This window comes from Paramisgurnus dabryanus, chromosome 1 (assembly GCF_030506205.2).
Source record: "Paramisgurnus dabryanus chromosome 1, PD_genome_1.1, whole genome shotgun sequence".
Taxonomy (NCBI): domain Eukaryota; kingdom Metazoa; phylum Chordata; class Actinopteri; order Cypriniformes; family Cobitidae; genus Paramisgurnus; species Paramisgurnus dabryanus.
In genome coordinates, this window is record NC_133337.1 from 38,948,718 (window position 1) to 38,974,133 (window position 25,416).

The 25,416-nt window shown below is 38.5% G+C and overlaps 1 protein-coding gene across 9 annotated transcripts in view; it reads left to right on the forward strand.

Annotated features, from left to right (window-relative positions):
- Positions 1-25,416, forward strand: part of LOC135757588 (calcium-activated potassium channel subunit alpha-1a-like) — a 77,477-nt gene that overhangs the window by 9,989 nt on the left and 42,072 nt on the right. For all 9 annotated transcript variants that reach the window (XM_065272179.2, XM_065272180.2, XM_065272181.2 and 6 more), the window contains exons 2-5: positions 7,142-7,306; positions 16,746-16,807; positions 20,711-20,804; positions 20,962-21,073. In XM_065272179.2, coding sequence (XP_065128251.2) covers positions 7,142-7,306; positions 16,746-16,807; positions 20,711-20,804; positions 20,962-21,073 — 433 coding nt within the window. The remainder of the gene's footprint in view (positions 1-7,141; positions 7,307-16,745; positions 16,808-20,710; positions 20,805-20,961; positions 21,074-25,416) is intronic.

The following is a 25,416-nucleotide window of genomic DNA, read 5'->3' on the forward strand; positions in this document are numbered from 1 at the left end:
ACCATGCCACGCTCAAAATTGCTTAATTCACCTTTCTTTTTCCATTCTGACATTCAGTTTGGAGTTCAGGAGATTGTCTTGACCAGGACCACACCCCTAAATGCATTGAAGCAACTGCCATGTGATTGGTTAATTAGATAATTGCATTAATGAGAAATTGAACAGGTGTTCCTAATAATCCTTTAGGTGAGTGTATATTAAGTTTTTATAAGTATTTATAATATATATTCTATATAAATATAAAAATGTGTAAATATTTCTTAAATATATACATGCATGTGTGTGTATTTATATATACCGTATTTTCCGGAGTATAAGTCGCATCAGTCAAAAATGCTTTTTGAAGAGAAAAAACACATGTAAGTCGCACTATAAGTCGTGTGTCTGCTGCATTCTGTTAATAACACGGGTATAAATAAAGTTTTTTTGGACATTCAGCTACACGGTCAGCGTTATTTCTCTAAATTATTTTAGGTGACTTGTAAGTTTAGATAACATTATTACAAAACCATCAAATTATTGCATGCACATACAGTACAAAGCATGATTATTTATTTAGATTTCAGAATGAGCACGTTTGTCATTAATACTAAATATGCTGCGGTCTGTCTGCTGATCTGATACTGTAATGAAGAATGCATAATAACTGATTAAAAACTAAAATGTACTACTTTCAGTAAATAACTATGTACATGCTTAGGACGTTTGCGTTGTAATAATGTACAGGGATTTACATCAGATATAAAAATGAAGACGAGTAAAGTGATGTTTTATCATTAAAATCTGATAACGTCCATTGATTTAATAGAATGTTTGGGTATACCAACATGGCGGCGTGGTGGCTTCACAAGTGTGACGTAATGCGCAATCCAGTCATTTATATAGATCAGTGGTACACACACATATATATATGATGTAAACAAAAACTTTTTTTCTGCAAACGATTAGTCGCGATTAATAATTTTGCAGCCCTAGTTTAAAACATTCTCATTTTAAACTGACTGACACAAAATGATTTTCATCCGACAAATGCTTCATCAGGGTTTTTCTTTCCTTGTGAGTGTCGTCCAAAAGCAATCGGGGGTCAAGAGCTCTGTGTTGATTTATATTACTGTAACACTTGATGTACTGTAATGATTGACCTCTGCCTGGATTGACCTTATGATGGGTGAACAAAGACCAAAGTCTGAGAGGTTTTTATTATCCAGCGTGACCAAGAAAAGTCAAAAAGTCAGGGCCCGTATTCATAAAGAATCTTAATGCAAAGAGTAGCTCTTAGTGATACAATTCTAAGAAAATTCTTAGAAATGTGGGCGTTTACTCTTAAAATTTAAGAAACAATCCTAGTAAAGAAAAAAAGAATTCAGAAAGCATCTTAACCCTTAAAAGAGGTCTTAAGGTCAAAATTGTTAGGGGCATGGAAGAGGACTTTTAAGAGGCTTAAGAGTTTTTTTAGCAGCTGGATAAGTGGACAAAACATGAAGAGGGAGACAAAAAATGTTGCACACCATACATGACAGTAAGTTAATCACATGCAATACATTAGATCGTGCAGGAATCATGTTTGTGACCGATCTTATTAGAGACATAATAATATAATATAGCGCCAGAAATAAAAGTCATCACTACATTAACAACAGTAACAGATTCGGTAACTAGAAAAAAAAACGCTACTATGCAGCAGAGATGATTTAGGTCTGTTACAGACGTCTATAAGCAAAGTAATCACACAAACTTACAAAACATTGTCACTGTGTATTTCCTATCAAATACGTTAAGTATGACGTAATATATATAAAGAATACCTGTAATTTCAAACTGATGGCTAATAATAGATCCTTTATTTAATAGCACTCTTTTTCTTCCTTCTTGGACAACCAACCAATCACAGTCTTCAAAAGATTGTGTCACACATAGCAACAGGGTCAACCCCGCCTCCTCACTAAGATAAAAGTTTTTAGCCGTTTCTCAAAACCAAGTACGCCGAACTCGGACTTGTGTCCTTGGTAGTTCGAACTTGCAAGTTCAGACTCGGAAGAACGAACTCCTGACGCGAAATGCATTCTGGGAAACTTCGCTTTCATAAGTCCACACAAGTCTCCTCTGATGCATCCTCGATAAAATGGGCGGATCAAGAACACATCCGGGGATTTTATGTGAACTTGGGCTTGATGCGAACTTTGAATTGGAACAGTACTTGGGCCGGGACTGATGACGTTTCACAAGTCCACAAGAACACAAGTACAGACAAGAACGCATATTGAGAAACGGCTTTTGCCTTTTCCTTACTCAGAGTTGCTCTCAGATCAGTCCTGAATCGCTCTTAAGCTAAGACTCCTACGTAACAGTTTTTTTTAGCTAAATTAAGAGTTTTCAGAGGGGACTCTTCGAATCTTTATGAATACAGGCCCTGATTGTTTAGAAAAGTGACTCCCTTAGCAGGTATAGTGGGTGTTAGTGGTTCGTTCAGATTAATTTGAGTACGAGCTTTAGTACCAGTGATCCTTGTTTTAGGATTTAACAGACATATTCTGTTATTTATTAACACATTTAATTTACATAGAGAATTTAGTTGTAAATGTATTGATAAAGTATGAATCATTTAGAGAAAGATTAATAGGCTTCATTTCTTCAGGATGATTTTCAGTTGTGTGTTACTGACAGATCTCGTCTCTATAAATCATGAGGGACCTTTTTACAGCATTAATTGGATGGAGGGATCTCTGCCATCACTGCTGGCCATTTCTCTTTCAACTTTGCCATCTATTAAATCAAATATTTATAAAGACCGAGGTCATTAAGCTGGACAGGACAGCGGTTATCATCCTGTTCTTCATCAGTGCTAAGGTTCTAAGATTTTATTTTTATTTTAGTGAGCATTATGCACCGGTATCTAAGAGAGGGGTGCCAAAAAGAAGTTACCATAACAACACCTCATTGCTCCCCTCATTATGATAGAGAAATATGATAATAAGGTTTGCCAAACATAGGAGAATTTCTGAGAATATTTAATCTTCTTCAAGTGTAGATATAACATCAAGTAATAGATTCAGTCTTACACAATACAACGTGTTTTATTATTGTATCTCTGTAATGTTGATGTTTCTTACACAGACAGCTCTTTAATATCCATTTATAAAGTGTGTTTATTTATTCTGAGAGCTGGTCTGAGGCCTGTTGTATTAATAGTCATTTGTGTGTGATTGTGTTATTTATGTATGTGTATATTCTAGGAGACAGACTGTGTTTCACAGTAATTGCTCAGACAAACATTTACAGTTGTGTAATATTGAGCATGTTTACAGTCATTGTCTCAATCACTTCAGCTCGACTCTTTTCACTTTTTTTACAACTTCCTTCTCTGGCTTTATCATATTGTTGTCTGAACTATTCGTAAATTGTTTTATTTTCTGTGGGTTTAAACTGAATCAAATTAGTTTTGTCAGTAGTTCATCTCACATAAGTGAAAACATCAGAGCACATTTACAGAACCATGAATGTCTGTTTCAAGCATACAAATCCTGAGTTTTCCCGTATGGTACAGTATGTGATTGGTCAGTTTAGGGCAGCAAACAGAGATGACGCTCATATGATGGAGTGTTGAAGTTTCTTTAGACTCGCTCAGAAAAATATCTGCAGTTATGCAGCGCTACACAAGTGTGTTTCCGTGAGGCATTCAGGGGTGAAGATTGTGTTTTAATGTCCTCGGTTAGAAAAGCCTGAGAGGTTTTGGATTGTGTGATATGTTTGTTAATTTCAGCTGAAGTTGCTCAATGATCAATGCTAATAAAATTATTAATTCTGATTATTCATAAATAATAATAATAAGTAAGGAATAATTGACGGCGGGCCATTGAATTATAAGAAAATAATGCACACCCAAGGTGTTAATGCGGCACGACGCGAAGTATTATTTTCAAATATTCACAGAATCGGAGTCAATTATTCCTCTTATATCACGGTTACCACAAATATTGCTCTGCTGCCTATTTTTAAGAGATTTGACAAGTTAGGTGTGCGGTTATCAGAAATTAATGCATACCCACGGAAAATTTCTCGACCAATCAGAATACAGCATTCAACAGACCTGTGGTATAATAGTCGATATTTTATAATCATACACTGTAACAATTATTTTTTGCACTTAAATGTTTAAGTTTAAACAACTTGATTTGATAAGTTATTTCAACTTTTAAGAAGTTGCTATAAATTATAAAAGTAACCTTGTTTTAATTATACCAACTCCTGACTAGTCAAGAAAGTTTAATTGTAACTTAAAAATGTAAGTGCAACAAGAAAAGTTTTTACAGTGTATGCCTCTTTGTGTGTTGTGTCAAAACAACATCTCTAAACCAGATTTAAATGATTATAAAATACAGCTTGCCATCACTTCATTATAAAATTGAGATTATTTGTCAAATGAGTGGTCTGTTCTGATAGTGATCATAATAAATGTGACTTTTTCTGGAAAGCAAGAATAAAGAGAAAGGAAGATGACTGTGATATCTGCTCATGTTTGTATCGTTCTTCTTTGAAAACAGTGTAAGGTCATTGAAGCGAGTCTTTAGTTAGTCAGTCTGCTGTTCTGAGGTCAGTGTTGACAGGTGTTATGAGAGTCCGCAGCCATCTGATACCAGTGCAGTGGTACAGATGACCTAGAGATAAACTGATCTGCTGTCAGTGACAGAGACGCTTGCTGTGACACAGCTGTCAGTCTTTTATGTGTAGTACGTCACAGCAGGTTGTGATGTCACTGTGAGGTTTTTTTGTAATAGTTTGTCATCGTTTCTGTCTCTGTTACCTGTAAACATCTGTACGTAAATGTCCCATCACCGTTGTACACTTTCTACTACTAGTGTCATATGTTAAGATTGTGGTGCTGTCAATCATCCTTCTGTCCAGCAGACGGTCACCTCACAGCCGTGGAGCCGTCAGGGTCACAGTCTTTATAAAGTCTTTAAGGGGTGTGTGCTTGTATTTCCTCTTTGCTGTATGCCGGTAGGTCGGCACTAACGTGTGTGCGTGTATATTTCAGCGTGACATGTAAGATTGTTTGCTTGTGTTGCGTGTCTCACATATGTGGCATTCTCTGGCCGACACCTGACTCTAGTACAGAGATCCTGTTTTAGACCCTCCATAGGTCTTAGACAGAATGATGTCTACAGTTGAAGAGAAGCAGGTGAAGGGTGTGTTTGGCGACACTGCTGTAGTGTTTGTCAAATGTAAAACATTATATGCTAGTGTTATAGTGCTTAAGATCATTTTTTGAACTCGGTCTCAACTGTCTTTGGTCTCAGTCTTGTCTTGGTCTCAGACTAAAGCTGAGGACACACCTAAGGACTTGTTAAAACATACTAAGACTGGACACAACACACTTAAGGATTGTTTCTTGTGACAGGAGCAGATTTAAAATCTTTGACCGTCAGAAAGGAGCACAACACATTTAATAACTGATTAGTCATGATTCTGCACTGCCGCCCTGTTTAACTTTTCATTCTCCGGTGCCAGTTGCAAATACTAAACACATTTGATAAAATCTTTGTGAGAAAGACTGCAAATTCTAAGACTACAATCATTAGACAACACACACTTAATGATTGATCTTATGACTGTACACAAAGACTGAGCATAACTGAAAAAGACTGGGCATGATAAGTTGATATGAACAAATTACATTCGTAATCTTTGCAAAAATCCTTAGGTGTGTCCCCAGCTTAAGTAACAGCAAAGCAACACCCTAGCAACCAGTTAAAATACACTAGTAGCAACCGCTGCATAGAAGCAATTTGCTGGTGCATTGTCTGATTTATGTATTATAACATCATTAATGTGGTTGGATAAAAATCTTATTTCTTATTTGATTTTTTTTCGTGCCTGTAAAAGATGGATGAGATTGTCCAAAAAAATCTGTCAACAAATGAATACGTGCCTTGGTCTTGGCCCCTTAAAGTCTTGGTCTTGTCTTGGTCTTGGTTTAGGTGGTCTTGACTAGAACACGGTTACATGCGTAATATTGTATGATAAGAGTTGCACATTTCATCCAAACTGATTCTATGTTTAATAAAAAAATTTAACAGGGTTACTTGTGTGGTCTGAATAAATGAAATAAAAAGGGTATTCAGGAACAATTATGCAGAAAAACAATTTGGTAGCAAAAAAAATGTGTTGTCCCATATGGAAAAAAATATATTTTCAAATATAATTTTAAATATATTTCGAAATATACAAAAATGGCAAAAAAATATATGAGCTGAAATATATTTTGAAATATGTTTACACAAATGTATTTTTCACCAAAATATTTTTTGGCCGTTTTTTGTATATTTTGAAATATATTTTAAAGCATTTATATTCGAAGTAAATATATTTTCAACTGCAGAAATACGCTTATAATTTTATATTGTATTCAAACTTTTAAACTTTGGCCAGAAAACCTATATTTTTTTTTCGTATGCATTGTAAAATTAAAAATGTATTTGTTGCCCCTGAAATAAATGTTGAAATAGATGTTACTATATGAAAGTTAAACTAAATATATTTTCAAATATACTTTACTTTACTTTCTGCAAAATGTATTTGGCATATACATAAAACATATTTTGCCAAGAGAAATACATTGTTTTGCTTTATGGGGTGATGCAGAAAATAGTCTCACAAAAATACAAAGTAAAAAAAAATGAAGATCCACCTTATCTTCTGTCGTGTACAGATAAACTTCAATCTGCAGATGTAATATCATTAAGATGATTAGATGTTTCTGGTCCAGATACACTTGGTTCTGTCAGCTGATTTAGTTTTCATGGATCTGCTCATGCAGATGTTTTTTTTTTTAATCAGTGTAACAAATATGATAATGCTTAAATATAGACTCCAGTAATGAGAGTTAAAGAGGTCATGTGTTTTACTGTCATGAACAATAAGTGCTCTGTTTTTCTCATGCAAATCCTAATGTCTTATTTTGTTTTTGAATTTGAAGTAAAATATGAGCTGGATGTGTTACCGACATTCAGTGTCTGACGTTTAGATGTTTGTTGAAGCAGAATGAAGATGTTGTTGTTGTAGATGCTGTCTGAATGAGTCTCTCTCTCTCTCTCTCTCTCTCTCTCTCTCTCTCTCTCTCTCTCTCTCTCTCTCTCTTCAGAATGTGCAGCGGGTGAGTAATCCAGCTGTCATCAGTGATGGTGGGATTAAAGGAGGAGGGGATCGTGAGACGGGGGCGCCGCCCAGTGAGGTGGGCTGGATGACCTCAGTGAAGGATTGGGCCGGGGTCATGATCTCTGCTCAGACGCTCACTGGACGTGTGCTGGTGAGTTTGTGTGTCGCAGTGTTTCATAAATTATGGTGTAGTTTTATCTGATGTGTGGATTAAAATCAGGGGTTTTTGTCCTAAGATTTCTTTTTTATTTGCATTTTTATGTTTGTTCACAAATATTTAATATTTTTATTAAATGGGTCATAGTGTAAAAATCTGCCTTTTTTCATTTTTAAGTGCTATGATTGGGTCCCCAGTGCTTCTATCAATCTAGAAAATGTGAAAAAGATCAACCCAGTAACTTAGTTTTGGTAAACCATTCTCTGCAAGCATGTGAAAAAATAGCTCCCCTTGTGATGTCAGAAGGGGATCTTATTATAATAATATCACCCCTTAATCTGCACTATCCAGCCACGACACTGACATTTAGTGCAGAGAGAGAGAAAATAATTGACAGCACGATTGAGTTTCAATTTCAACAAACCACCATTATGGTGATCAGTGTTTGCTTTTCATCAGCTCATTCGCATTTTAAAGGACACACCCAAAACGGCACATTTTTGCTCAAACCTACAAAGTGGCATTTTTAAAATGCTATAATAAATTATCTATGTGATATTTTGAGCTAAAACATCTCTGGGGACACCAAAGATTTATTTTACATCTTTAAAAACTCTTGTAAAATGTCCCCTTTAAATTATTAAAGCACTGTTGGGGTCTACTTACAGTATAGTAGCTTTTGCCTTTGTAATGTAGATTAAACACACGCAGTGTAAATAGACAAATGTGTTTCTCTTCAAACATATAGGCTACATCATAATTTATTCATATACTGTGAGATGAGGAGGTTGCCATTCAGATATTAATTTATTACAGCACACAATCTGACTTTGGTAATAAGAAGCCAGCCGTAGTTTTACCTGCGATTTCACTACGAATACCACGATTAAATACAGTTACTGTAGTAAAATCATAAGTAATTTTGTGGTTGCTTTGGCTTTACAATGAAAACCACAGTTAAATGTAGTAAAACATGGTAAATTTTAAGAGTTTTTAAGTGTGTGTGTGTGTGTGTGTGTGTGTGTTACATTTATATATTTTGGAGAAACTTTAATGCATTACTAACTATATTTCTGGTCAGTATGTGGGATCAAACTCATGACTTTTCACTGCTAATGCAAAGCTCTCCCAAGTTTGCTACAGGAAAACATGTTTGTGTTTGTTTGTGTGTATGTGTGTGTTGTGTGTCTGTGTGCGCTTCCGCTGGTTAATTGATGAGTCATTTCCTCTCTAGATTACAGTGATGGCTCCTTATATTCGTAGTTTAGTGAGGCTGGTCTGTAACCATGGCGACAGCAGTTAACTTCCTCCAGCAGGTGTGTGTTAGTGTGTGTGTACAGTATTTTAAGCAACTAGGTATGGTGTATTTTAAATGTAGTGCATGTGATGGATACAGTCATTGAACATTTGTGATCCTGCCTGTGAAAACCCAGCTAGAGTCATTTTTGTGTGATTTACAGTTTTCTACATAAAATCATCCCACACCAGTGGTCACCAACCCTTTTCTGGAGATTTACTTTCCTGTAGAGTTCACCTCCCACCCTCATCAAACACACCTGGACCTGACAATCATTCTTTTCACGGCTACCCAAAAATCGGAGGCAGGTGTGCTGAAGCAGGGTTGGATGTAAAGGAGGCAGGTTGGTGACCGCTGTCCTACACATTGTAAAGAACATTCTTTAGACTCTACTTTAGACTGGATTTCAAAGACCAGATCACAAATATGAAGGATCTGTAAGGACATGTGAATATAAAATCACAAGACAGCCCTAATCAGGACGCTAACCAATCAAACATCTCATGGACGTAACAACTTGTATACTGTATAAACTGTATCGCCTTCCCTCAGCCAACCCCTAAATCTAACATTTATAGATTTAGAATTGAATATTTTTCTTTAACTCTTTTCCCGCCATTGACGAGTCAATTAAGAGAAAACGTTTGCATAAAAAAAACTTGTCCCTCATGAGATTTTATGGTTATCTGTAATACCACGATTATCCACTAGATGGTGTGGTTTTTCGCGCGTAGTAGGACACTTGAACATTTGAGGTTACTCGCTTCATTCACGCGTGAAATTCTAGTCATTCGACGATGCCGAATTGCGTCTTTGCATTGACTTAACATGTAAATCACTCGCACTTGCCACCTCTACCATGTCTGATGTGAACCCTGCATTACAAAGTTATTTCACAAAAATGCAATTTTTTCAGCTTTTCAAGAAAAATACCTATATTTAAGAATTTATAAGCAGAGAAAAAAATAAAGATAGGATGAAACTATCTTTGTTTTTTTCTATTGATATATTTTTTATGTTTATATATTTTTAGAAGAAATTTTTCCTTGAAGGCATTTGTGAAACTTTTGTGAAAATCACAAAAAAAATGCTGGCGGGCAACTTTTATAAAAAAAAGGCTAAATGTGTCTTTCCTCTTTTTTATCTTCTTCCTCTGTGAGATGTACTTGAGGAATATTTCAGGAAGGTTTTATTAATTCATACGCTGTCTGTGTTTTACGCTGGTTTAATGACTGTAGTTAATGTATTATTCTCATCATCAGTGTTCATCTGTCATAGATGCTGAAACAGCTACAGAGTTTCAGCCGCATACATCATTTACTTGATTCATTGTTTATGGAGATTCATTATTTGTGTATTCAGAATGTGAATGAAACACCAGCAGCTGTTTAATTGTGAGGAACAATTAATAAACAAAAAAGGTTAATAGTTTTATTTAAAGGGGAAATCTAACTTTTATCCATGTTTAAGTGCAAAAATTGGGTCCCCAGTGCTTCTATCAACCTAGAAAATGTGAAAAAGATCAACCCAGTAACTTAGTTTTGGTAAAGCATTCTCTGCAAGCAAGTGAAAAAATATGTCATTGAACTTTTGCTCCCCTTGTGATGTCAGAAGGGGATCTTATTATAATAACACCGCCCCTTAATCTGCACTATCCAACCACGACACTGACATTTAGTGCAGAGATCAACATATTTGCGTTTTTAAAGGACACACCCGAAAACTGCACATTTTTGCTCACACCTACAAAGTGTCAATTTATATATATATATATATGATATTTTGAGCTAAAACTTCACATACGCACTCTGGGGACACCAAAGATTTATTTGACATTTTATTTTTTTTTTTTTTTTTCTGTAAGTTGACTCAAAACACTTCTTCAAGCAAATAAGACCCATCTGAACAGTGTCTATAAATCTGTGATGTACAGATGCAGTAATCCAGAAGTTTGGCTGTTGTGTTGTGAAATCTTGGTGTAATTATTTTTTGTGACAGTTATTGTGCCGGGTCGTGTGGTGTTAGGACAGTGTGTCAGCTACATCTAGGTCATATTTCAACCCCAAAATCAATGAAAATAAAGCAATAATTTATTAGGAGGAGGAATTTGGAGGGAAATTGGGCTTAATTGGATTTAAATGACACCTCAATAATACCACATCATTGTCTATGCTAAATATAATTGATTATTTTCTGTCTGGAGACGTTGGAGTGACCTGAACGGGATTATATGAGGTTTAAAGAGATGTGGGTGCTCTAGTTACACCTCTACAGGGACAAACTCACTGTCCTGTTTATGGAGCACACACACACACACACACACGCACGCACGCACACACACACACACACAAGCCAAGCATATATTTATTGTATTTTCGTGTATTTAATGTGTGATGTGTTTACATATGCAATGTTGGATGCTTTGATACACACAATATTAACATCTGGACAGTTTCGAAGACATGAGTTTTGTTTTATGCACCTGGGCCCGGTTGCATTAGCTGTGCATAAGTTACAATGTAAATGGGCACTTACCGTAGTTACAACTTACACACTACTAAATGTTTTTGCGTTGCACCATTAATATTAATATACGTTATTAATATTTAAAAATATTTATGGAAGCCTCTGTCCATGAATAACGGTCAGAATAAGATGTCAGCCAGATTCACATCAATGAGCTCATAATTGATTATGAAGAGCCGCAAGTTCGTTAAAGAGTTTTCAAGAAATGCTTTGTGTATCCATCAATTAAAATAAGATTTTAATTTTCTTTCTATTTATTTTGTCCTCCATGTGTGGGATAGATATTTTCAATTAAACGTGTAATGTTTTAAGTTTGATAACGTATGCTTTAACGTCTTTTTTAACTTTCAGTTTAGGCCAGTCAAGAATGAGTTTGAAATTACGTTCAGACTATTTCCTGTTTACGTATTAGAAGGCTTGTGATTGAGTTAAGAAAAATAGACCTCATTCTATGCGACAATGCATTACTTTACAGAGAGATTACAACCTACTAGCTACATACTGCCTTAAAAACAAAGTAAAGAGTTAGTTATAAACTAGCTAGTAGTTACTAAGCCTCTAGTTTTAACTTTACGTCTCAGTTTAAGTAAGAACTTACGAATGACTGGTGCAACCCTACCCTAAAGCATTATAGATCATGTATCGGTTGTAAATATCAAACCTCCCGCTTCACCTGACTGAATTTCATATGAGATTACCCTACTGAAAAATCCAACTAAAACCAGCATAAGTTGGTGAGCTGTTTTAACTGGTTTAGCTAGCTGGTCCAGCTGTGTTTGGTCACTTTTTAAGATGGTCTAATTGGAAGACCAGCTAACCCACCAGCTTTGCCACCTTAATCCAGCTAAAAGTAGATACCCGCTTATGCTGGTCTTAGTTAGATTTTTCAGTAGGGTCAGAATAAACAGAATAAAGGCAAAATAGCAGTAAGTGTACTTAAACCTGTATAAATTGATGTTTGAAATTTGTCTCAGCTTAATGAGATGATGCTGTTAATTCTCAGCTCTTCACTGTCATTTATAATTCATAACTATAAGTGAGAGCAGCACTAATGGTCTCCATCAGCAGCAGATGTTTCAATAGAAGATCTTTGACATTTCTTGCTCTCTGCTCCCCTGACCCTCATTTACTGAGAGTGAAGATGATGATGAAGAGCGCTTTAAATAATTCACTAACCTGCTGTAAATACCCCCCCCCCTCTCTCCTCAATCTTTTGTTGACAGATGATGATGTGTAAGTGAAGGGTCAGGTTTCCTGCTGTGTCTCTATATCTGCTTTATTCAGCCCATTAAACTCTGTGACATTTACCACAAACCCAAGTGTCAAACATCTGGCATTCGTCATCATTGTACTGTTAATGAGTTTAACCTTTATTACCTAAAGACTAGTGTGGCTTAACCAGACTACCAGCTGCACTTTGCAGCTCATTCTGGCTAACTTAACCTGAGTCTATCATCATCTAACTAATATGATTATCAACTTTAAAATTGTGACTTTAATTTAGTTTGACAATGAGTATGAATGAGTCTTGTACGGAGCAGAGTTGATGAAATGAGAGCTGACCTGTGACCTCTGTATCTAATGTTACTCTAGCTGTAGTAAACACTTTAACTCGGGCTTGAGTCTTTCTTCAGCGGGTGACAGTGGGTCAGATCAGATCCTCTTGCGCTCTTGTCAAATACTCACATGTCTTAGATCACCAGCAGCGATTAGAAATCAAAGAGGGTTTCTGTTTCAGGCACACAGATTAGATCTCAAATAAGAGAGAGGACATGTTAGACATAAAACCGTACATCTGATTAATATACCACAATTGTTGGATTAATAATATTTAACTGGGGATTTTTCACCTGTATAAGGGCAATTCCATGCAAATGTCAACTTTATTATGACAAGTAAAATTAAAGTTTTTAAAGCATTTTTTTTATTATTGTCCATAGTTGAGCAATGGCGGTGGGTGACTTCTCTTCTAAGTGGAGCAAATTCAAAATATGTGTTCACAGTGTCATGTGTGTGGGTCGTCATGTCAAAATATGTGTTTATTGCATCATGTGAACCATGTGCATCCTGACGTGATTCACATACACTCACCTAAAGGATTATTAGGAACACCATACTAATACTGTGTTTGACCCCCTTTCGCCTTCAGAACTGCTTTAATGGCATTGATTCAACAAGGTGCTGAAAGCATTCTTTAGAAATGTTGGCTCATATTGATAGGATAGCGTCTTGCAGTTGATGGAGATTTGTGGGATTCACATCCAGGGCACGGAGCTCCCATTCCAAAACATCCCAAAGATGCTCTATTGGGTTGAGATCTGGTGACTGTGGGGGCCATTTTAGTACAGTGAACTCATTGTCATGTTCAAGAAACCAATTTGAAATGATTCGAGATTGTGACATGGTGCATTATCCTGCTGCAAGTAGCCATCAGAGGATGAGTACATGGTGGTCATAAAAGAATGGACATGGTCAGAAACAATGCTCAGGTAGGCTGTGGCATTTAAACGATGTCCAATTGGCACTAAGGGGCCTAAAGTGTGCCAAGAAAACATCCCCCACACCATTACACCACCACCAGCAGCCTGCACAGTGCTAAGAAGGCATGATGGATCCATGTTCTCATTCTGTTTACGCCAAATTCTGACTCTACCATCTGAATGTGTCAACAGAAATCGAGACTCATCAGAACATTTTTCCAGTCTTCAACTGTCCAATTTTGGTGAGATAATGCAAACTGTAGCCTCTTTATCTTATTTGTAGTGGAGATAAGTAGTACCCGGTGGGGTCTTCTGCTGTTGTAGCCCATCAGCCTCAAGGTTGTGCGTGTTGTGGCTTCACAAATGCTTTGCTGCATACCTCGGTTGTAACGAGTGGTTATTTAAGTCAAAGTTGCTCTTCTATCAGCTTGAATCAGTCGGCCCATTCTCCTCTAATCTTTAGCATCAACAAGGCATTTTAGCCCACAGGACTGCCGCATACTGGATGTTTTCTCTTTTCACACCATTCTTTGTAAACCCTCGAAATAGTTTTGCGTGAAAATCCCAGTGACTAAGCAGATTGTGAAATACTCAAACCGGCCCGTCTGGCACCAACAACCATGCCACGCTCAAAATTGCTTAAATCACCTTTCATTCCCATTCTGACATTCAGTTTGGAGTTCAGGAGATTGTCTTGACCAGGACCACACCCCTAAATGCATTGAAGCAACTGCCATGTGATTGGATGATTAGATAATTGAATTAATGAGAAATTATACAGGTGTTCCTATAATCCTTTAGGTGAGTGTAGGTTCACATGATGTGCTGAACACATATTTTGAAATGATAAGCCACCCACATGATGGGTAAATGCATGTTGTGACGAGCTTCGCATTGTGCACCTTGGAAAAAGAAGTTACCGACCGCCATTGAAGTTGAGTAATTGCAAATTTCAGAATTGTCACGTCCATAGCGCTTTTTCATAAATGCAAATACAAAAATTAATAATATTAATTGAATAAAATATAAAATAAATAAAATGTAATATTAAATGCTCTTTCAAGAGCCGTCCCTTCTCCATTTGTTGGGTATTACTGCTACAATTCCTACAAGTATGTTGTCCCTTTTTTGCCACATCCATAACAAATGCATATTTCCCTAAAATATAAATCTTGTAAATAGACGGATAAATGCATTCTCTAAGAAATTATATTTCAAGTTTTGGGGCAGCAGTGGCCTAGTGGTTCATGTAGGTTGTCTACAAACCGGAAGGTTGGTGGTTCAGTCCCCGGCTCCACCGGACCAAGTGTTGAGGTGTCCTTGAGCAAGACACCAAACCCCGGCTGCTCCCGACGAGCTGGATGGCGCCTTGCATGGCTGACACCGCCGTCGGTGTATGAATGTGTGAGTGAATGGGTGAATGTGAGGCTAATTGTAAAGCGCTTTGGATGGCCATAGCGCTATATAAATGCAGTCCATTTACCATTTCAAGTTTTGACTGAAAATGTCACACCCATAACGCTGGAAATAATTTAAAGCAGGGGTCTCCAGCTTTTGCTGAGCAAAAGTAATAAAACAAACTGGAGGGCTACTTTTTGATATAGTACTTAAAACTTTTTTGTTTTACTTGTTGATTTTATTTGATTTGACTTGTTGATATGTTTTATCATTGTTTAAAATGTTTACATGCATAAAAGAAGAGAAGCTAATATAAAATGTGTAATAAATGAATATTAAAATTGGTGTGGCTGGCATCTCACAGACTTTGTGGGGGCAACCACTGATTTAAAGAAAGAAATTATTGTTTTGCTAATATTTTTTCTAGTTTAATAACTTACACTGTCTTTTGTCATATTCAAGCTCTTCCCTCCAATCAGCTGTAATACAGAGATCATACAGTACATCTAGTCTGTTTACTGTCTGTCTGATGCATGTGTAGCAAACATGTTGTCAGTTTGTTTTAATATGTCTGGCTTTATTCATCATGCAGAAGTGATGACAGTGTTTCATTGTGAGTCCACCTGCAGTCGTGATTAGGATTCAACTCGGAGAGGATGGATGAAATATCTGTGTATCTGCTCCGTCGGGTCGGTTATTGGCCTGGTGTTTTTCTGTGAATCTGTCGGTTTGTTGTTGTGTTAGATGAGCTGAAAGCGGCTCCCTCTGCTGTTGAGATGAGGCTGAACGCCAGCCATTGCCATGGAAACAGATGCATGTGTGTCAAAGCATGACCACGCATGAATCAGACAGCAGGACCCACGAGGACAGAGAGAGGAGATTCAGTCCATCATCTCCATACTGTTTGATTAAATCAATCAGTCGATGAAACATTTTGACTATGACAATCACGTGTGGCCATTAAAAATAGATGCATGTGTTTTCTAACTGTGAGTTTTGTATAGGTTTAGAGACAATACTATTTCCGCTCATGGAAAATAATCTACCTGCTCATTCAAAATGCATGAGAGACACAAACACACCGAGAGAGAGAAAGAGCGAGCGGGTCAGCGTTGACTCTGTACTGTCACCTGTTCAAAACTCATTTTCTCATCTTTATCTTATGAGTTTGAAGAAGTGGGAAACACAAAAGCAGATATTTAGTACGGTGAAAGTGAATAGGGACATATGTCTTTAAAGCGGTTCATGTTTGGATGGGAATGAGGGGGAGTAAATGACGGTTTTTATTTTTGGGTCTGCCGTCTTAAAGCTGTAGGTAACATTTGATGTTTACCGTCTGTCCTCAGTGGCTTGATGTTTACGCAGAATTTAATTTCTGACCAAATCTCATCAGGAGGATCTGTCGATTAAAACGGGTCTGTGCCAGCAGGACACACATACTAATGAGAAAAATCTCCCAGATCGGCTTAAAACAGACACCGGATCAGTGTTTGCATGCATATTTTAAAAACAGATCATGAACAATTTTATGGTTACTGTGTTTTTGCAGCAAATACCACAGAGTTGGTTTATTTTTGTTAGTGATCTTTGATACAATACTACAGACTTTTATATAGTCTTCTTTATCTTTTGATATTGTTGGATTAATATCAGTGAATCTCTACAGATGAAAGTTAATTTGTGTTAAAGTGTTTTGTGTATATATATTAACAGATATTTCTTGTATTTTCAGGTGGTGCTTGTGTTTGCTCTGAGCATCGGTGCTCTCGTCATTTACTTTATTGACTCTTCTGAGTAAGTATACAGTATCTTTATATTATTCATCTATAGGGTTTTTTATGTTTGTAGCAGGGCCGATGAATAAGAATAAACAACAACACCATTCATCACATATTAAACACACATGACTAACACCATAGAAACAGAAGGGGTGAAAAGATTTAACCCTTGGGGTGTGAGAGAGACAAAGAAAGAGGTGCGAGCATCTGAACGCGTTTCATTTAAAGAGTCATGACATCACACTTCAGTGAGCTCATAAATGTAAAAATCATTACAACAAAAGCTGTTTATGCCACAGGCACATCGGGAGGGCTGAGAGAGACAAAAACAAAACTGTATGACTGCGTGACCAGCACATGTTTACTACTATACGCTCCAATAAACCTTACGAAAATAAAACAAGAAAAACTTGGTTACTAGGAGTGTCACAATATACCAGTCTAGATAGATGGATGGATGGATTGGATAGATGTTATGGATGGATGTTATGGATGGATGGATTGATGTCATGGATGGATTGATGTTATTGATGGATGAATTGATGTAAAGGATGGATTGATGGATGTTATGGATGATGGGCTTTATGAATGATTGATGTTATGGATGATGTATGTTATGGATGGATATTACGGATGGATGGATTGATGTTCTGGATGGATGAATAAATGTAATGGATTGATGTTATGGAAGGATGGATAGATGGATGGATGTTATGGATTATGTATGCTATGGATGGATGGATGTTATGGATGAATGGATGTGATGGATGGATGGATATTATGGATGGATGGATGGATTGATGTTATGGGTGGATGGATGTTATGGATGAATGATAGATGGATTTTATGATGTTATAGATGATTGATGTGATGAATGTTATGGATGGATATTATGGATGGATGGATTCTTGTAATGGATAAATGGATTTGATAGTTGAATGTTATGGATGGATGAATGTTATGAATAAATGGATGTGATAGTTGAATGTTATGGATAGATGGATTTATGGATGTTATGGATGGATGGATGGATGTGATGGATGGATGTTATGGATGTTATGGATGTTATGGACAGATTGATGTTATGGATGATATTATGAATGGATGGATTAATGTTATGGATAAATGGATGTGATAGTTGAATGTTATGAATGTTATGGATGATTGATGATATGGATGGATGGATGGATGTTAGGGATGTTATGGATAGATGGATATTATGGATGGATGGATTGATGTTATGGATGTATGGATAAATGGATGTTATGGATGATGTATGTTATGGATGCATGGATGTTATGGATAAATGGATGTTATGGATGTTATGGATGATTGATGTTATGGATGTGATCGATATATGTTATGGACAGATGGATGTTATGGATGGATATTATAGATGGATGTTTTAATGGATGGATAGATGGATGTTATGTATGGATGGATGGATAGACGGATGTTATGGATGGATGGATGGATGTTATGGATAGATGGATGTTGGATGGACTGATGTTATGAATGGATGTTATGGATGGATGATAGATGGATGTTATGAATGTTATGGATGATGGATGTTATGAATGAATGTTATGGATGGATGATAGATGGATGTTATTAATGTTATGGATGATGGATGTTATGGATGGATATTATGGATGGATGGATATGTGATGGTTGAATGTTATGGATGGATGGATAGTTGGATGGATGGATGACGGACGGACAGATGGACAGACAGATGGTTTAAGATGTTTAATTGTTTAAATATCACAACTAATTTCTGCACAACTTATACTAGATGTGTAAACAACAGGTAAACACAATAATGTTTACTTGCAGGGGAAATGAAAAATCCACAGAGTTGTGCTGAATTACACTGCGAGATGTGATAGTTTTAATGTAGTGGTAATTCAGTGTAACATCAGCCTGTCTCCGTGTCATCTGATGCTCAATTGTATGTGTAGTCAACAGAAGTGATACAATTCACTTAAATGCAAACTCATACAGTATGCATGCAAATAAACAGCTTATATTACTGTAGCAAGTAGTATTAAAAGATTACATTTCAAATGTATTTAACCTAATCACTTTACTTTACAGTTTAAAGCATGTAAAATGGGACACAATCAAATCAATTCTTTAAACCAGTTGATTCAAATAAACTGCGTCTAAAGTTGTGTATTTGAAAAACACAAGTAATGAGCACAAAGTTGATTAAATAATGATTCACAGTTTAAAAACCATGATGGGCCAATAAGAAATGCATTAATATCAGTGTGATATTCAGAATGTGTTTGTTTTATGTCCAATAACATTTCATCAGTAGTAACGCTTGAGTAGTGTTAATGATAGATGAAGAGGTTTTTAAAGGACAGTTGAAGTCTTGTGAAGAGCCGTGTGGCCTGTGACCCGACACTTCTGTCACGTATTACTTACGGTAAACGTCTCTTAATTACAGCAGCGCTTCAGTTTCGGTTCATTCGAGTGCGTTCCTCTGATCCACTGGAACAGAACCGACCAATAGACCCGGATCCAGTTTCTCAGTTCAGCAGCTGTTCTGAAGCTCATAAGCTGTTCTCTCTCAGGTCCTTTAACTGTAGAGATCTTCACAAACCTGTTTATATCTGATCCACCCCTGAGAGTGACACAAAACTCCTGGTTATATTCACACCCAAACCAGGATAAAGATGCTTTGCAATATTTTTAAGTATTATAAATTCACTGCAAAAAAATGAGTATTTTTGTCTTGTTTTCAGTAAAAATATCTACAAATTCTTAAATGAAGATGCTTTTTCTTGATGAGCAAAATGACCCAAGAAAATAAGTCTAGTTTTTAGACCAAAAATATAAAATTTAAGTGATTTTTGTGCATAAAACAAGCAAAAAAAATCTGCCAATGAAGTAAGCAAAAAAAAAATCTTGAACATTTTTCTACACTAAATTCAAGAAAAAAATCAAGAAAAAATTGCTTACCCCATTAGTAGAATTTTTAGCTTGATTTATGCACAAATTCACTTAAATGTGATATTTTTGGTCTAAAAACTAGACTTATTTTCTTGGGTCGTTTTGCTCATCAAGAAAAAGCATTGTTTCCTCCTTCTTAGTAAATCTCATGCATGCAAAAGACCGCTGGGAAACAAACCAATCACAACATAACACCGACTGTGACGTTGCTGTCCAGATGTAAGCACCCAATAATTAAGTACAGTGTTGTTACACTGCTAAAAACAAAGTTCTGACTGCTGAGTTAGACCTATATGCTAGTTAATGCTATATGCTAGTTAATGCTATTTGCTAGTTAATGCTATATGCTAGTTCATGATATATGCTAGCGTTTAGGCTTACCTTCTACTATTGACGTTACAGTTAAGTTTTGCAGGTCCATACTGATAAAAACACAAACTTACCACTCAGAAACGTCCATTAACAATCTCCAAACAATTGATTATTCCTCAAAATCTGATACAGACTCAAACATAAGATCTGTTTACACACACACAGAGCTACTGAAGGAGAAACAGCCAATCAGAGCAGAGCTCAACATTATTATTCATGACCCTTTCAAATAAGATAATAATAGACCATTTCATTATAAAGGCAAATCCTAGGGTTGTAAATGGACATGAAAAACTGACTCTGGATCATTTCTGCACTTAATAAAGCCACAAACATTCTGTGTAGATATCAAAGAACAATTTAACAGATTATTAACATGTATTCTTTGGCACCTTTAATTCTCTGATTAAACTAGCAGTAAAGTTTAAAAGTATAGGTTTCTATGTATTAGTGTGGTTTATTAATTGTTAACTACAGTGAACTGGTAAGATAATGACTGCAAGAACACACAAACACACACACACTGTATTTATTCTAGTCTGATGTTAATGTAAACTAAAGTTTGTTGTGCTTTGTTATTAAACAGCGCTATTGAATCCTGTCATGAGTTCGACAAGAACATCACGTTACAGATCGACATGGCCTTCAACGTCTTTTTCTTGTTGTACTTTGGACTGCGTGTAAGTTTGTTTTTCATTGTAGACAATGCATTGTATTTACTGCTGGTCAATATTAACACACAGGCTTACAGTTACAATACAGATGATGTCTTTTTATGTAGTTTATTTCTATTATCTGTTGATTAACACGTTCTGTTTCACTTCTTTGTCTTGACAGTTCATTGCAGCCAATGATAAGCTGTGGTTTTGGTTGGAGGTGAATTCAGTGGTGGATTTCTTCACCGTTCCTCCTGTGTTTGTGTCAGTGTATCTGAACAGAAGTTGGCTGGGTAATAACCTGCACATCACACATCAGACCTCACACTGTTTTTTTAAAGGTCTCTATCGCCACCTGGTGGACTAAAAACATATTTACATCTACACACAAACACATCTGGTAGTAACACGCCATCTGTTACACAAATTCAGCTTCATTCTGTGGGATTTGTGATCTCTGTGATGTTGAGATGTAGAAAGACATTAACTAGAAATCCTCCTGTTGTGTGTTTGAAATGCTGTGGATGTCAGATGTAAATCTCATTCATTAGTAAAGAGCAGAAATAACTCAACCGCTCGGATGAAATATAAGTTAAGATCACTGACAGACAATATTGACAGCAATAATGTACAATATTGACTGTTATGCACTTACAATAATGAAATTAAATGCTGGCTTGTTTTTAAAAGATAGGAACATGGGTTTTGTGGTTGGTGAGTCATTAACAATAGATAGATTAACTCTTGGTTCCCTTTCAATACGGTTCACTTCGCATTGCGTCAGTTAGCTGACGCTATGGGGGAAACTCCTGTTTACTCCGTGACTGAAGCCTATTGGTTAACGTCTGTACAAAGTACAGACCAATGACGTTTGAACCCGCGCGCGGGAGGAACGCGTCCCTATATAAGCGCGGTTCAATCGTCAGGAGCTCATTATTTTCTCCTTCAGCGCGAACCTCTCGCTGCTCCGAAGAAAAAGAAGAAGCCTTACCTCGCCGTTGACAAAAGCCCTGCAGCGGAGTCCAGGCCTAGCGTCTTCCCCTGCCGTTTTCCGGCTGAGAACCGAAGATAGCAGAGTCCAGGTCTAGCGTCTTCCCCTGCCGCTTTCCGGCCGAGAACCGAAGATAGCCTTCGCTTGCCGTGGTACGAGCCCTGTGCAGCGGACACACGCCTGACGAGGTCTCCCCTGCGGCCGCCCGGTAAGATCAATATTTTTAATATAAAGCTATAAGCTAAAAGAGCAGGCGCTGTTGTAATAGCGTCCAGCACAGCGGCTCGGTGAGCCTCTCTGCTATGAATTTCCTCCGAGCGCGTTACCGGTCTGGCACCTCCCACGCCGGGACCGCGCTTATGCTTTGGTTGTCTTATCCATGTTTCGTGCTCCCCCTGCTGTTCCTCTCTCGCCGGGATGAACACACGGCGAGCCATGAGACTAGATGGATGCATAGACAAGCACACACGGACTAACCCCCCCTGTGTTCTGTCACACCGCAACCGTTCATGCTTACAGAGTCCCTTCGCTCCTCTTACATTCAGTGGCGAGATCTCTGGCACATATATTAATCCCCCGAGTACATCGGGTGATACCGTCACGACGCATGGCTGTTCTGTCTGTGTTGCTGCTCCCCTCTGCCGTTCCTCTCTTGTTGAGATGAACAAGCGGGGAACCGTAGACCTGGATAGATGCATACGACAAGCAAACACGGGCGGTCTGCCCCTGTCATAGCACAGCCACTCGTGCTCCACGCTCGCGGAGTCCTTCGCTCCTTTCCCCACAGTGGTGAGGTCTCTTAACGGCTTAGCTAGCACGCGGTATTACGGCTCGCTGCCTCTAAATGCAGCTGTCCAGTGTTCAACGATTACAGAGCTTCATGCCCCTCCCCTCTGGAGCGGCGCGATCTCATTCGTCTGCTCGATAGGGCCGATTCGCCGCTATTGGAGCACCAAGAACACTCATTATAAGAGAGCTTCATGCCCCTCCCCTCCTGGAGCGGCACGATCTCATTCGTCTGCTCGATAAGGCGGACACGCGTCTATTGGAGCGCTAAAACACTTATTATAGAGCTTTACTGGCCTGAGCCGATCTCACTTCAGATAGCTCATTCTTTGTCTGCCTGGTAATTTCTCTCTGGTTTAGACGGAATCAGAGGCAGAACGAATTTGTTTATAATATACTGAGGCCCGAATACCTCCCTTTATTCAGTCCCGTCCTATATCAGTGCGCTGAATATTGGTACATTCTTATATATATATATACCCGGTTTTTCTGCCCTTTTAATAAACGGCAAAACCGCGGGCCTCACGGCAGACTTCCTCTCTGCGATGGGTTCAGTCTGACATTAAACCACCTAGACATACTACCCTGCTCCGTGAGCCGTTCGGTCACCGTCACTACTGAGGCTTGTGCACCTGAACGGCTGAGCTCTGGTCTCCGCAGCATAGCTGCATCAACAGAGAACGAAACTGTCTGGGAGAAAAGGGGTTATGTCGCGCCTCGGCTGGACTGCCCTGAAATGTTTTCTGTGTGCTGTTTATCCAAACATACTGTGTAATACTGTCGGCTATGCGACCTCACTATAGTGGCGAACGGTATTTAATTCCTCTAAAAAGAGTAATTTCCGTGCTTACTATACTGTGTTTTGACACCCACGGTTGTACGGTGTCTCTAAACACTTTATCGCCTTACTGACAAGCAATCAGTAATACGCACACACGGCCCGCTGTCCATAATTCTATCGACGCTAGCCGAAAAAACCCCGGTTTGGCCATATACTGTGTATTGACACCCCACGACTGTACGGTGTCTCTAACACCTTTCTGCCAAATTCGCTCGCAGCCCACCTCAGTTTCTCCGCTACGATGCTGATGGCGCAAACGAGCACGGTCTTACGGCTGTTATTCTCTCTTCCTAGAGGAAGGACAGCCTCAGACTTTTGCATGGCTCCAAGCGTTTGAATCGCGCCCTCTCCGGACGGCCACTCAAAGGCTTACAGCCAAGCGGTTTATGACGTTTTTCGGCCATATAGCTGATTTATATTAGCGGATCCGAAGACGCTCACACCTCCGCTCCAATACTCGGAGATATTAAGGGTAATATCAACCTCAAGTGAGCTTGCTACCCGCCACAATAAGTTTCAAAGCTTAAAGCGCGCGCACAGTCAGACGCGCGCGGCATCTCGTTTAAGACGGGCACACGTACCCCTCTAACGAGCCTCAGAAAGCTGAATATCGTGGCATTCTGTTCATAAGTCCACTTCAGTTTGACTAAGCAAAGGTCCCGCCCCGAGCTGACGGCCGGGAAGCTTGCTTAAGTTACACACGGCTGCATGAAGTGCTGTCATTACGAGCTAGCCCAGCATTTGCTGTGGGTTGAACACGCTTTACGACGGCAATCAGCCTTCGGCGCGTGGAACGCCGTTTGTCTCATATAAATCACCTTGTACTGTGAATACGGTACATTAAGAGGATGATTTAGCACTGCAGCACTCTCGACCGTGTTATTGTGATAATGCGGTCGGGCAATCTACGGTGGTTTCATTATTTACCGAACCAGACTGAGATCTCGCCCCCTGAACAAGCTGACGAGTCATCTCCTTTATAAACTCATTGCATCGCTTTATAAGCTATGTTCAATCAGAGTGATACGCATCTCATGCTTAACTACCAATATTAACCCATTACGATGGGCGTGCGGAGATGGCATCCGTGGGACACGACCTACATTACGTGCCTTATGACACATTGACACAAGCTGCTAGGACGCCTTTCACGAGGCGTCCTTATGCAAAGTCTGATCCATTCTGTCTAGTGACATTTGAAAGTCAAAACCCCCCGCGAATCGCCGGTGGAACACTTTTCTCCTCACTACAGAGGCACGGCGGCTCTCTCCCCTACCTATATCTATGTGGCCGTGATAACAGCGAACCACGCTTTTACGACCGACCATTCATTTAATTCACAAGCCTGTCATCTCTCAGATGCGGACGGCGGCGGTAACAGCGAACCATGCTTTTACGGCTGGCCATTCACTTTATTCATAAGCCTGTCATTTCTCAGATGCGGACGGTGCCCGAGGCACAGCGCTCTGGAACTGTCCAAGGTCCTGTATGACACATACGTCTGACGTACATCAGACGATCAGCTGTTCATCTGCGTCACAGATCACTCACTAGAGCACCTGTCAATACAGGCTATTTATGGATCGTTGACGTTATCACCTCCCGTGACAATTATGCTCACTTGTCTTAGAGCATGGGCATGGTCTTAGAGGTTTCTCATTGACAATTGTGACACGGCCGGCTGGTCCCCGCCGTCCACGTTGTCAGTTTACAGCTTCGACATCCCTGCTTCGCGCACTACTGAGGTTTGTTGCATTAAAGGTGCGCCCATTAGCTCACCTGTATGCACGATATGGTTTTTAATTATATGCGTCCACCGTGCGCTTAGAGAAGCTCACATGTACACGCTATAACATTTTGGTATACAATAAGATGCGCTTGGGAAAGCTCACCTGTATACACAGTTGTGTTATGCTTTGTGACACATACATTGTTGTTCATCTGTGTACGTTCACGGTGCGTTGGGTGCCCACCGTTACGTTCATCAATCATATCTGTACACATTCACGGCGCGTTCT